General features: G+C 38.9%; 1 protein-coding gene across 2 annotated transcripts in view; it reads left to right on the top strand.

Moving 5' to 3' along the window:
• Positions 1 to 14,412, top strand: part of lrmda (leucine rich melanocyte differentiation associated) — a 300,296-nt gene that overhangs the window by 187,092 nt on the left and 98,792 nt on the right. For both annotated transcript variants that reach the window (XM_077197128.1, XM_077197129.1), the window contains exons 3-4: positions 9,397 to 9,523; positions 10,777 to 10,916. In XM_077197128.1, coding sequence (XP_077053243.1) covers positions 9,397 to 9,523; positions 10,777 to 10,916 — 267 coding nt within the window. The remainder of the gene's footprint in view (positions 1 to 9,396; positions 9,524 to 10,776; positions 10,917 to 14,412) is intronic.

The following is a 14,412-nucleotide window of genomic DNA, read 5'->3' as shown; positions in this document are numbered from 1 at the left end:
ATTACAACTTGATAGAAATTTAAAACAGTAATACATTATAAATCGGATTGGATGAGTTGTGTTTGAGACTACTTTGAAATAGCCAATGTGAACACACTTGCGATGGCACATAGTTATTTTGCAGTGTTGCTTGTCAACAGTAAACAACCTTTATTTACACACTATTTACACTGGACACAAGCAGAATGTTGTGATGCGTCAAAACTAAACCAATTCCATTGTAATCCAAGAAGCTGTCTATACTGGAAGCACCCATCTGCAACAGTCAATACTTTCTCTTACAATTTATACTGTGTTATTTCTGTGGTTGCATAGTCTCTGCAGTGTCTCCGCAATTGACAGTCTTACTGTCAGTCCTGCTCTTTATTATTATACGAAAACGTATCCATTAATTTGATTGTTTTCATTTGCACTATGATAATGATAAAAATAAAATGGGTACTGCACTGCTTTAGATTTTTGTATTGTCAGTTAAAATGATTTGCTGGTCAATTTAGACAACTTCAATTTGTGAACATTTGACCCAAAGAACACACATGCTTGTTCCAGAAGCTGTCCTTTGAAGTACAGGTTGTGCCTTTTGCATGACTGAAGTGAGGGTAAGTGATTAGACAGCGTTTAGACAGACACCCTCAGTACTCTGTAACACAAGGTGATTTGTGCACGTTGGAGCTCAGCTCATGAAGTCCAGGTTGCCCCTGACAGGGCCCATCAGGTCAGTCAGACTTGGCACTGGAAACAAAGTTTGCCAGGGCCGGGGGTCAAACCCAGCTTAGAGTCAGCTCTGTCAAAAGCCTCAGACACATTCTTACCTTACGGCCAACCTCGACTGATCCGGGGCTATTAATCACAGCAGAGCGGCTCTGACCTCAGCCCCTTCTCCCTTTGAAGTGTGCTGTCCTTTGCCGCATGAGGAAATCATTTGCTGCCTGATTCAATGAGCCGTCAGCCGAGCCAGCGGACCTAATGACATGTGAGAATATTAACCTCCTACCACTGAGAGCTGTGAATCTTGAGAGGCAGTCTATAATTCACCAGGCGTTTCATCCCTAGCCTAACTCCTTCTTCTGGTTGAAAAGCCCCGCCCGACCCGACTCAACCCCACCCTAATCTCAGCCTCAGATGTCACATCCACAGGCCGTTGGCTGAACGTCTGATGCATATGGCACACAAAATGGGAAACACTTCATGAGTTTTGAATAGGGTTGGGTATCGTTTGAATTTGAACGATTTCGATTCCTTGTTTCGATTCCGGTTCCTAACGATTCTCGATTCCGATTCTTTTAAGAGGCAGGGTCAAAAAAGTTTAGGATATTTTAAATGAGCTAGCTAACCAACGATCTTTCTGAAGGAAATAGTCTAACCTTCTCCATCAATTTAAATTCTATGAACTTTTTACTTTTTATGAACTTTACTATGAATTTCTCACAGGGTTGTTTTCAACTACAATATAAATATCAAATCTATGAACTTGAATATAAATATTATATATTATGAATATATTTTCACAGGGGTACACTTTCCTCAAGAGAGCTTTATTTTTGCAAACCTGATGGAAACACATTTACACATGAGTGTATGATGCTGCAGGTACTTAAACATGTTACCGTGCTCCCACTGATGGGCTAACCTAGTGCAGAATAGCAAATAAACAATAAGAAACAACTTGTAAAACCTTCGTCATCTGGCGAGGAGAGAGCAACCAGCGAAATAACCTGTGCTCCGAACGGCGTCGAGAGCACTTTTGGAACATATCCATGCCTTGGTTTGATGCTGTGTTCACACCAGGCGCGAATAGAGCGTCTGGCGCAAGTGATTTCAATGCAAAGACGCGTTACGCGCGTAAAAAATTCCTGCGGCGCGAATGGGGACAGGCCCGCTTTTCAGTTAATAATGTTTATGTTTATATAGACGCGAATACTCCTTTTTTCCGTGCGTCAATTTCGCTCTTGACGCGCAAATGGATTCAAAGTGTTCAAGCGTATAACTAGACGCGGTAGGAAGTTGACGCGCTATTAGCAGCATTAGGACGACTCTCGAGTTGCTTCGCTCGGCTATGCCAACACTTCCAGTGGACGCTTCTTTGTTGGTGTTCAGCTGTTTCTTCTTCCGGTCGGCGGACTGTGAATCGAAACTAGGAATCGAAATTTAAACGTTTGAACGATACCGGGAAAATCGCAAAGCTAGTCCCGGTTCCAATCGATACTCGATACCCAAGCCTAGTTTTGAAGTCATCATCTGAATTCTACAGGATTTCCTGGAGACGTGTGTGTCACGTTCTTTAACTGTCCACCTGGAAACAAACTGTTGTGATGCTAACCCCCATTATGGAAGAGGAAAGCTGTCGTGTTTACAACTGTGACAATGAGCGCTTACCAGGATCTACTGTAAATGCTGGATTTTCAAAAGTATGTGAAGTTTATGGTGCCAATGGTGCAGTAAACTTGCACAATGTTCTTGAATGCATAATTTGTTCGTTGGATGCTGGTTTGTTAATGTAGGGACATCGACTTTACATTTTCATGCCCCTAAACATGACAGAGAACAAAACAAACTGTGAGTGGTTACTTTACATGTCAGTCAAACGTCCTCTTGGGCGGTCCTTGGCCAATGAAAGCTGCGATGAAGTCCAGACCTTCTGCCATCAGTCTGAAGGTCTGGCTACGCGAGACTAACCCCACCCTAACCCAGCACACTACTGCCTGGTCCAGAGGCTGCCCCAAAGGGATAGTTCAACCAAAAATGTAATATCATCTGTTATCATTTACTCACCCTTGTTTCGTTCAAAATCTGTATGACTTTATTTCTTCTCTTGATATTTTGAGAAATGTCTTTTTCCCCACACAGAGTTAAAGTTAATGATCAATTGAGGGTGAGTAAATGATCACAGCTTTTTTTTTCTTCAAAGATGTATTTGACCCAAACATTTTGTCATTTACTTTCTTCCAACCGATTATTATTTTCTATTTCCTGTGAAATACAAAATAAGATTTTGCTCAGAACGTACAAGCTGCTCTTACAAAGAAAGTGGATTGTGATATACAAAGAATCGAAAGCTCCAAAAAGGACAAAACAGAACCATAAAGTTATCTTAAAAGTAGTCCATTCAAGACTTCTTAAGCTATTTTATGATATGCTTTTTTGAAGTTTGACTGTACCATCTACTTTCCTTGTTTGTAAAGCAGAAGCTTGAACAAATTGCTTAAGAAAAAATAAAGAGCTAAAACAACATGAGGATGTGTAAATTCCTATATTTCTTTGACCGCACTATTCCTTTAAGTGACCTTTTATCTTCTCTTATAACCTGCTAATTTAGATTGATTAAATACTTTTTATTCATGTCGATTTATTCATGGAAACCCCATGTGTTTTTTTTCTTTATCTCCAAAACACTAGCATTTAGCTCTTTATATAACTATTTGTTATTTATATGTGTAATATGCAGTACTGTAATGATAGTGTTGTTAAATGGAGCCAAATTATGCACTGCAGGTTTGTGAATATCCACGTAAATAACTAGCCAAAATGTACATTATATATTGGAAGAAAATCACCCAACCAGTGGGTGTCCCCATTAAAACTGCAGGATGACTGCTCCATAAGCCTTTAACACATGTAAATTGCAACATAGCTCAAGCCCATTTCCTTACACATGTGATCTGTAAATTGCTGCCACCCTAGGGCTGGTGACATGTTTGATGTCAGGCGGACTGGAGGGGCTGAGATTAAGCCAGATAATGGTTGCCTAATACTGCCAAATCGAAGATTTATTGTGCTCCATCTGAAGCATCATGTTTTTGAAGATTGAAAAAATTTCATGCAGGTTGAAGGTAGGAGTGTATCTAAGCTCCTTTGGTACATATATTCTGCATGAAGCTGGTGTCAAGATCATTTTCAAGGTTGTAAGGTTGATTAAAAAAACTCTGAGAATGACACAATAGGCAGATGTGGCGTTCTACCTCACATTTATGACAACTGCAGATCATCCTCTGAGAAATAGTTGATTCACTCATTTTTCTCTGTGCGATGAGGATTTTGTGATGACTTCTGATGGACAGCTTCGCAGTGTCATGTGCATTATTTCTTTCTTCGTGTTTTTTACATTTATTCAAACCAGTCCAATCCTTGTTTTTACAGCCCCGCTTCCCTCTTTCATTCATTATAGTTTTTTATCTTGGCAGGCAATCAGAACTGCCAGACAGCCAGTCCATTATGCACATATGAAGCCCATCAGTCCAACCGGATTGGCTAATTCATCAAACATTTATCTTTTGCCCTGTGAACAGTGTGTCTATTTGCCTGTCACTCCCAAGTCTTCGCAGCCTCTTCGGAATAAAAACATTACTTTTCCCGCACCGGAGACCCCTTTGATGTTAAATCTCCCCTCTTTAACTTTAAAACAAGGCCTGAAGTCAGATTTCAATCCACACACAGGAAAAAATCCCAAACAACTGGATCCGGGCAGCCATCCACTGTTGACCATACTTTGAGACCGAGCTGTGGTGCTGGTTGCAGATCAGCTGGTAAATATGTACGGTCTATATCACCCGTGGCTGTTCTGGGACCCAGTTTTGACTCCACACACATGGGTGACACTGTGGAGCCGAGGATATGACAGAGACTAATATCAAAGTATGATCAGAGCTGCTGTGTCAAGAACAGACACACTGGGGACTCAAAAAAAGAGAGCAGAGAAGAGAAAGGCCTTTTAAAACCGGCGAGCAAACAAGGGAATTATTGGCCATAGCAAAGGGAAATATCAAAGCTGGGAGTATCATACAGAAGGAGGCTTTTGCTGAATGGAATCACTGCTGGAACGCAGACTCAGAATACAAAGGCAGTGTGAGTGTGATTGAATGAGTGCTGTGTCTAAGAATATGTTATTTGCGGTTAGCGCTATTTGCTAACTTGGTTGTATCAACCTCAGCAGGTGTATCTGAATTCTCTTTACTCGTACTCTCTCTGTCTCTACATCCCTGGACATGTGACCTGTGAAAGCTGGCTGACTAATGGCTGCAGTGACTGACATTTCAACCAATAATCACAGAGTGTTTTTTCCCCTGTTGTCAGCAGCAGTTTATCAATCAGCATGTCCGCATTAGTATTTGTCTATCGATCCATCCATCTCTGTCAAGCCATCTCTGTGTCATTGTCTGAGCTCTTGTCCTCTTGTTTGGCTTCTTTTGAGGATAGTCTGCATAGTAATTTGTTTTACAGGCCCTGGCTTTGAAAGGTTGACTTAATGCATTTACATGGCGGCCGTTTGAAAAGGCGTGGAAGCAGACGTTCTCAGCGAGTGCTTGTTTCACATGTCAGCAAACTGTCACCATCTACACAGGATTTTTTTAACATAACCTTTGGTAATAATCGAATCGTTTGACCTTCTTTTAATGCTATCGACTTTCTCTGTCAGTATTTTCCCCCTCCTCATTCAAGACATTATGTTTCATAATGGGATTACAAGAGATCCCACTTTGATGAGCAAGAATTACCGTCGGGATGTTATTTGTCTGAATAATTAGCCACATCATATACAAGCTAGTCTCTGTATCTCAGTAAAACTAAACATGTCACAAAAATGTAAAAACACACCATGATGTTGTTCCTCTTTTTCATTTTGTTTGGCTTAATGAGGGGAAGATTTCCAGAAATATGCCGCCACGTGGAGTTATGAAAAAAAATCCTAGATAAAGTTTGGTGGTACAATTTTCATGTTTGTTAGGAGAAAACATCGTTAGTAGTGTTTTTGATTTGATTGTTTGTATTACATCAGCAAGGGTTTGATCATCATTCTTACAGTTTGTCTCAAACAATGTATTATGCTTTAGTTCCTTATAAAGTTTCTCACTTGGAGCACACTTGGTGCTTGCCGAGTTTAAATTTTGGACCCTTGCTGTCGTTCAATTGTCCAAATAATGCAAATAAATTAATGTGTACAAAGATCAGATTTATCCAAGCTATTTTAATGTAAACATGTATTTTTCTTACAAACTCCTCTGAATAAAAATATTATTGTAAATCACTCAATGGGAGATTAAAAAGGGGTCACTGACACATTGTAATGTCTGCATTATCCACCAAGCCATCTCTGACCTTATTTATGATGTGTAATCATGTGTTTTTCCAGCAGCAGTTGTTTAGCAGCTGGGTCTGTGAGCCATTTGCTAACTCAGGCAAGATCGAGCCAGACACGCTGCACTGGCAAACACGTTGAGATATTCACTGTGACAATGAGCTTGATCATAATTATCTTAACAAGGAGTGGGTTCATTGGTGTGGCTCGTTAAATCTATCTCTCTTTCCCACTCTCGTGTCTTCCCGTCCATCTCTCTCCTTCTCGCCTTAGATCAGACGGCACTCTCTGCATTGTGCTATTCTTTCATTGTGGTGTGACTTTGAAGATGGTGGTGAAAATGTGCAGTCAGTTTTGGATTCCCCATGGGGACGAGGTGTGAGTCAGAGAAGTTCCTACCTGAGAGTGTTTTGTGTGTGATTGAGTTTTAGATTGCTTGTGTATTGACATTATTTTAGGTTTCACAAGATATACTCACCCTCAACTTGTTGTTCTTTTATTCTGCAGAGGACAGATCAAAGTGACTAAGGATTTTTTTCTTTCTAACGGACAAAGTATCAGTCTATTTGATTCATACAGTATATTCAAAGAATTTTGAAGTGTGACTTAGCCAAATGTTGCATGTTCATTTGAATATGCAGAATGCAGGATTATTTATGAATAAGGTAACAGGCAATTAGGTAATATGTTAACTTTATTTTGTCCTTGTTTCATATGTTACAGTACATGTACTAACTTTTGTAATAACAGTATATCATGCATAATTACATGCAACTAACCTTAAACCAAACCCTATTTCCAAACCTAACACTATAACATGTTGTTAATAAACATTACTTAGAACTTAAATGTAAAATTACACTGTAACAAAGACACCAATACTGTGTAACCACAAACAAGCACCAATTCTGACCGTTCACACCAAGGACAATAAATACTAAGACTATAAATATAACTATTAGCGTCCACACCAGTGGACGATATCGTTCTGTTTATTCTAAGCGCATGCTTGTCTGTCACTCGAGCTAATTATAGCAGGATTGATTCTGATTGGCTGTCATTGGCTGTTCATCAGATGGATAAAATCGTTCTGAACGTGATTCCAATTATATAATTTCTCTGTGCCATTATCGTCATAGCTGTGGTGTGAACTCTGCTATTCTTTAATATTGAGAACGATTTTTAGAACTATATTTTTTATCATTATCTGTATAGTTATCATCCTTGGTGTGAACAGGCCTTTAGTCTTGTATTATGGCACTGTTGTATTATACTGCATTATAGCACAATCATGTGAAAAAAAGGCTGCATGAAGATTTTTTTCTCTCTCTGTGTTCCATCATGGACAAAATAGACAAAATATTAAATATTGGCTTTTTCTGCCTCAGAGTAAAAAAAACAGAAAACAAATATATATATATATATATATATATATAGTAATAACAGTAAATTATACATAATTACAAGTAACTAACCCTAAACCCTAACCATAACTCTATAGTAAGTACATGTATTTAGTTATTATTGCTAAACACTCATATGAGTAAGTACAATGTAATTACATCACCTTTAAATAAAGTGTAACCAAAATTATAGTATATATTTTTAACTTATTTCATTTTTTATTATTATTATCTTTTATTTATAAGGCAGAATTGGGCTTCCATAGGAAAGAAATAAGAGTAAATAACAGAATATTCATTTTCGGTGAGCCGTTCTTTTAAGAGTGTGTTGCAATTAATCATTCAGTTAACAACATATTTTGAAAGTTTTCCCCTTCTGCACTGTACAGATGTTGTATTAAACAGCACAAACATTTAGGCACAATGTGTTGTGGTTAAATTAGGGTTGAATCCCTGTTTGTTGTTGTGAATATGATTTGGCCGCTCCCTTGGCTGTGAATTTAACTGATTAAATCACCTTTTGCACACAGCGGTAGTGACACGAAAACAACAATTAATAAGCAACCCCCCTGTGACGCGCGGATGCCTCTTAACTAAGCGGCTAATAACATTACAACCGCCCAGATACAGCTGAGACAAACAGGTGGAGGGGGCTCGCAGAACAGCTTTCATTTATCGAGCAGGGACATTTCTCTGTATGCGTGGAGTTTTGTGCGATTTGACTACACAAATAGAACGTATTTCTCTTGTGGTTGGAGTTCTTGGCTCTCTGCTTATATGTTTGCCTTCTTTCTCTTCTAAAGCCCATAACATTTCATCAGCCATGTTCTACAGGATAAGAGTGTGGTATTTGCATAACACAACAGAGAGTTTTATGAGACTAATTGGCAGGAACGATTTACAATATTTGGGTGTCATCCAAAGACGGAGAGACACCTGGCTAGATATCAACATTTACTCCTGTGAGCTCTTCCCAGATTGCCATGGGATTTTCCACGCAACTGTACCACGAAAAGTCTCACGACAACAAATTCATAAGATTATGATATGCAGGTGTTATTTTTTCGTTTCGCCCCAAGAGCGCTAAAAACTAGCATTATGTTGCCATCTAATTGTTCTTTGCTCAAGGATGCTGACAGACATAAATGTCAATTAACTAAGGGTGGACACATTAACAGTGTAGGTTGTCAGCCTCTGCCATTTGAGGGATTAGGAACACACACCCCGGCTTTTATGCACCATCCGCGTCATGAACTTTGCGAGGCCCCGACATTATCCTGAGCACCACCCTCAATCATGTTTATGCCAGCACAGGGTGGGGAAAAGACCCAGACAGAGAGAAAGTCCTTGGGGAAGGTGTGCGTGTAGGTATTAGGTGTCACAATGGGGAATAAAGGGAGAAACGTCCAACTTTTCCCCCCTAAAAGCAGTTGTTTTTAACTGAAAGCAGCTCATCTGAGAAGTTGCAGAAGTTGTACTCATTCCGTTTGTGGCTAGGCATTATAGTTGAGCTGGGAAAATGATGGATGACGAGTTAAATTTGTGTTGGGGGAGTGAAGGTGAACTGTGACAGAGTTATTTATCTTGGGAATGGAGGGTTAGGGTCAGGCAAAGCTGGGTGCCTGAAGGCACAAGACATTGACAAATTCATCCCGCACACTGCATTTCTGAAGCCCTTTTGTTTTGAATCCTGGCTACTCACGAGTGACCCTCATCACTCACGCTGCCAGCGTGTGAAGGATGCTGCACCATGCCAGGGGATCTTAGCGCCACTAATTCTTATCATTCACTCTCCTGACAGTCCCAAGCCCAAACTATTCCGTCCTGTGAAAGGGCCCGCCTGAAATATTTATTTCTGCACATAATGGCTGCCCAGATTTACGGCCATATCATTTTTCCTCTCTTGCCTTATCATTGCAGGTCACTGACAGGCCTGAAAGCGTTCAGCCAACTGGAAGAGCTGATTGTGGACAACAATCTTCTCGGAAATGACCTCCGGTTGCCCAGGTTACCACGGCTCCATACCCTAACGCTCAATAAGAACCAAATATCCTTTCTCAACCTTTGCTTTTCAGTTCATGCTTGAACAAAATGACAGGAAATGCTGTGAGTTTCAGTGCAATGCAGTGTATCTCCTTGTGCTACACATTATCTCTTTAAATTATGTTATTGTGTTAAATTGAGCTCCTGTCTAATGGGGTTGCTTGATAAACTCACTTGAGTTTGTGCCATGGTGACCTCTAGTGGTAAAGAGGCAAAACAAAATATCCAGTACAGACCCATGACTGAAAGATAAAGCCCAGTTGGACCATTTTCTAAGAAACAGATCATATCATGATGACCCATATCATAGTTACAGTATATTAGCGTAGAGTCACATGACCAGAAAACAGAGGAAACAGAGTTAAATGACCAAAATTTGAACACTGTACTGGATTAATTTTTCCAGTATAGCATTAGCTGTTTAATAAGCTAACAGAGTAAAGTACCGGCCACCACACGCCAAAAGTAAATCTTTGAAGCCAAACTGGAAATTTCACATTTTCGGCTGTTGACAGTCAGCAATTACATCACTACTACACATTACATTTAGTTTGTGTGATGAGATGCAAAGAGAAATAAATGGCAAAAGTAAATGTGCTAGCCTGACGAAAATTTATGCCCTGCTGTTTGTCGCTGGATGCTATCCATCTACATAATAATGACGCAGCCTCACCCTCTGTTCTCCAAACAGCTCTCCTCCGACAGAGTGTCAGCAGCTCAGACCCAAATTCTGCTGTGAAGTGGTCTGCACATGCTAATGGGCCAATTATTTACATCCTGTAGTGGCCTGCTGCCATTGAAATTCAAGTGCTGCATTAGTGTGGTTGTATTTTGACACGTTTCGGGCACCATTTTCCAATGAAGTGAATGTATTAGTGATGAATTTGCTGTGAAGTGGCTGTTTGTTTCCCTGTGCTGGGTGAAGGGGAGGGGGTGTCCATGGCTTAGGGAGTCACTAACTGTTTTTACCACAAGGCATCCATCATTTTGTCAATGTTTTTAATGTTCTGTACCCAGCCACCCAGGAAATGGGAAGAGGAACGGGGGAAGAGAACAGCCAAACTCGCAGCAAATGCCAAAATCTCGCCCTTAAATTTACCCGCTCTTTGTATTCTCAAGCATAATGCCTATTGAGCTCTTTCAAAGAGTTTCGGTAAATTTGACAGAGTTGTGCTGTCTGGCTCGGCCAGGGTAGAGCGCAGAGTAAATGCTAATGTAATTAACAGCCTGTATTCCTTGACCTCTGCCCTGTGACACTTCACCGACATCGAGGCCCTGCTGGAGCATTTGGTGGAAGTGACGCCAGCCCTGGAATACCTGAGCCTTCTGGGAAATGAGGCCTGTCCCAACCAGCTGGTCAGCATGGATAAAGATGAAGACGACTATCAGAGATACAGGTCAGAACACTGCCATACTGATGAACATGCACCGTAGTCATTTGGATTATTTTTTGGGGGGGGGGGGGGGGTCTTTTGATAACTGTACTATACAGAAGTATGCAAAAGTATGACACCACATTGAAAATTTGGGATTATAAACTTGTAAAACAAACAAAAACAAAGAAAAGTCATGTGGCAAATAAATTAGGAATATTTCAGATTCTACACTACATACACTACTGTTCAAAACAGTACTACTGTTGTTTGATATAAATTAACACTTTTATTCAGCAAGGAAGCATACAATTAATCAAAAGTGACAGCAAAGACATTTTTAATGTTATAACTATTATTTTGAACTTTCTATTTTTTGTGAAGTTTTTTTTTCTCCCCTCTTTTAAGATTTTCACTAGTGGTCTCGACCTTTGGGCCTCACTGTATATGAAATATATGGTATCCTGAAGCAAAAAAAAAATTGTTTTTTTTAGGTACTCATGAATTTATTTTGTTTTGCTGGTATGTTTTTATTTCTTCTGGAAAAAAGAGAAATACCCCAGGAGTGTGTAGTTTGGCAACTTCCAGTAATCTTTTATTTGGATGAACGGCTGTTGCACTACACCATAAATCACATTGCACAAGCAAAGACTGATACTTTAGGCTATAACCACACTCTTCTTAAAGCTACTGCCCTCCCAACCCCCGTTTTTTTTTTTTTTTTTGTAGACTTGCAAAATCGATTTCAGGTGTGAATTGTGATAACCACAAATGAGTGTTTGCTATCCTTTCCTTTCCTACAAGATGAAACGATGCATTCATTATCAAGCCCAGGCCTATGGGAGTGCAATGCCACGCTATGTTACCACCATTTGTCAGGTTTTCAACGTGAAACCTAGCGGTGGGAAGAACGGTGGGGAGAAATACATTCTTGTGTCTACCTTAGACCTAAGTGCCTTTTTCTCGACACTGTTTAGTATGAATCATTTACTATACAGATGAACCCAATAGGCGCCACTCTCGCGCAATGTCTCCCATGCTTCACTTGGTGCAGAGGATGACTATTCTTTCCCTGACTGACAGCAGCTGTGTGTTTGTGATATAATATTCATTATGTGTCACATAGTAATACATCAATTTGAGCATAATGCAGATTTTATGTCTGACAGGGTTAGTCGAGCACTTAGGTCATGGCAGGACTGGCCTTGGGCTATGCACTTCTCAGACTGTTTCCTGAGAACAAAAAAATCAAAAAATAAAATACCTCTTCATAACACGGTGAAATATCTCATGCCTCTTTGCGCTCTTTCAATTAGTCAAATGAAATGAACAGGCACAAGTACACTCGGCTGTATTTTACAGCAGTCGCTGGGCTCATTCATCATTGTTTACTTCTGGGGCTCGAGGAGTTTTTTTTCCCTCCCTTTAGCTAAAGTAGTTCGGTACTCGACACAGCGACAGCCATCTGCGTTAAAGGATGTATGTCCTGTCTCTCTGGAATGCTCTCCAGCCCATGCTGTCTGTGATTGCATGTTTGTGTCTTGACATCATGACGTGTGTGTGGGCTTAAATATCTGTGTTTGCTGAAGATCAGAAAGTTTATGGCCAGTTTTGCCTGGGGTGCTTTAAACAACACTTGCTGCAGAGCTGCTCCAACCATCTGTTAGATCAGCACAAACAATTTCACAATCACCAGCAAAACAACTGCATATTTCCCACTAACAGTCGCTGTTATTATGCTTGTTTGTAATTGAATCACAAGAGTAAACAAAGCATACCAACACCACACTGCTCTTAGTCACTCTAAAGGAATTTGTTACTTAAAGTTATTAGTTGTTTTGCTAAGGCAAGAATAACCATTCTGTTGCACATATTTAGAGTTATGGATTTAAAGAAACAAAATAACTCTTAAGCATTCAACTTCAGTGTGTAGCTTGTCCTGCATTGTTTGTTCTACTGACAGTGATACATTTTTGAGTAGAGTGCGAATTTCCTTTTTAAGTCAGGTTATTTTTTGTCAGGCAAATAAAACAGGGCGTAGAATCCCATATATACAGTATTCCCATATGTAGTTTTAATTATCATCTTCATTGTAAATCTATATATACATTTATACACACTCTATATACATTTAGGCTGGGCAGATTACTTTCAAATTGTAGTCCTTTACTGATTCCAAATGACATGATAACAGTTGTAGTTAGTAATGTAATACATTACATTATACATTTTAGGTAATATAATCTGACACATACATCTATGCTGTCAACAGCCAGGAAAAAAAATCATAATTTTTTAGAAATAAAACGTTGTATAAAATTTTGCCAATTATATAAAAACCTTCAGAATATGGATTGGAATACAAGTGTAAAGTTTGGTGTATCTAAGTGCTGCTGAAATGAAGATTTCTGACTCGGTGCAGGAGAAAACAAACAAACTTATTTTAAAGAAGATAACTGCCTCTAAAGACATTGTAGTGACACTGTATTGTAATTGAAATCTACAGACGCAGATAGATAAAGTGCAATAAAACCAACACTGAAAAGTGTTTTTTGGATGTTTTCTTTCCATTAGTTTGAAACAACACTTTGTAGTGTCTGACCTAATATCTTAAAATCTGAAGGGGTACTTCAAGTAAATGTATTAGGTCAGAGGTTCGGCTGTAAAAAAAAAAAAAAAAATTTGTGAATCCCTACGTTACAAAATGTAAATACAAAATGGTTTTAATTTGTGCATTTTAATGTGTTTGATTTTTTATTTTTATTTTTTTAATTCAGTGTTACATTTTCTGTTTAATTATAGCCACCTGACTAGTGGCTGGTCTGTGTGTGCAATTCCACAAAACTAAAGGAACTTCAGGAGAATCAATATATTTTTAATAATTTTATGCCATTGTGTGAATAATATTTAATCATGCAATCAATAAAAAAAGTAATTGAAGCCTGATATTGAGTATTTTAAAATGTAATATTATATAATTACAAGTACTTAACTTTTTGCTCAACAGTGACGGATTTTTTCCTCATTTATGAGACAATGCTTCCCCGCCACTGGCTGAATTTTCCAGCTTCTGTGGTTTGTGTTATATGGTAGGGGGCGCTATTACGCAACTTCTGAAAGAGTAGATAATCTCCAGACCAAAACACAGGCAAAAAGAAGCAGAAACAAGCATATAAGAATAAAAATAAAAGCATTGCTTATGCACGTTGTAGTCTTTAAAAAAGAAAAAAACACACCATTTTCTTTGCATTTCTTGAAAATGTTGCTTTTTTTTATGAAACTTGCCCACATTCAAGTATTCATAAAAAAGAATGCTTGAATCTAGTATAAAACTCTTTTTTTAAAGCAGAGGCTCTGTTCTTTCAATTTTTATATACAGTCATGGTCAGAATTAATGGCACCCCTGGTAAATATGATCAAAACTGGCTGTAAAAAATAAATCTGCATCCTTTATCCTTTTGATCTTTCATTCAAAAAATTGCCAAAAATCTAACCTTTCATTGAAGTAAAAGAATTGAAA

This window comes from Siphateles boraxobius, unplaced genomic scaffold (genome assembly GCF_051911475.1).
Source record: "Siphateles boraxobius isolate OS27281-9 unplaced genomic scaffold, OSU_SipBor_1 37, whole genome shotgun sequence".
Taxonomy (NCBI): domain Eukaryota; kingdom Metazoa; phylum Chordata; class Actinopteri; order Cypriniformes; family Leuciscidae; genus Siphateles; species Siphateles boraxobius.
This window is presented reverse-complemented; position numbering and strand designations above follow the sequence as displayed.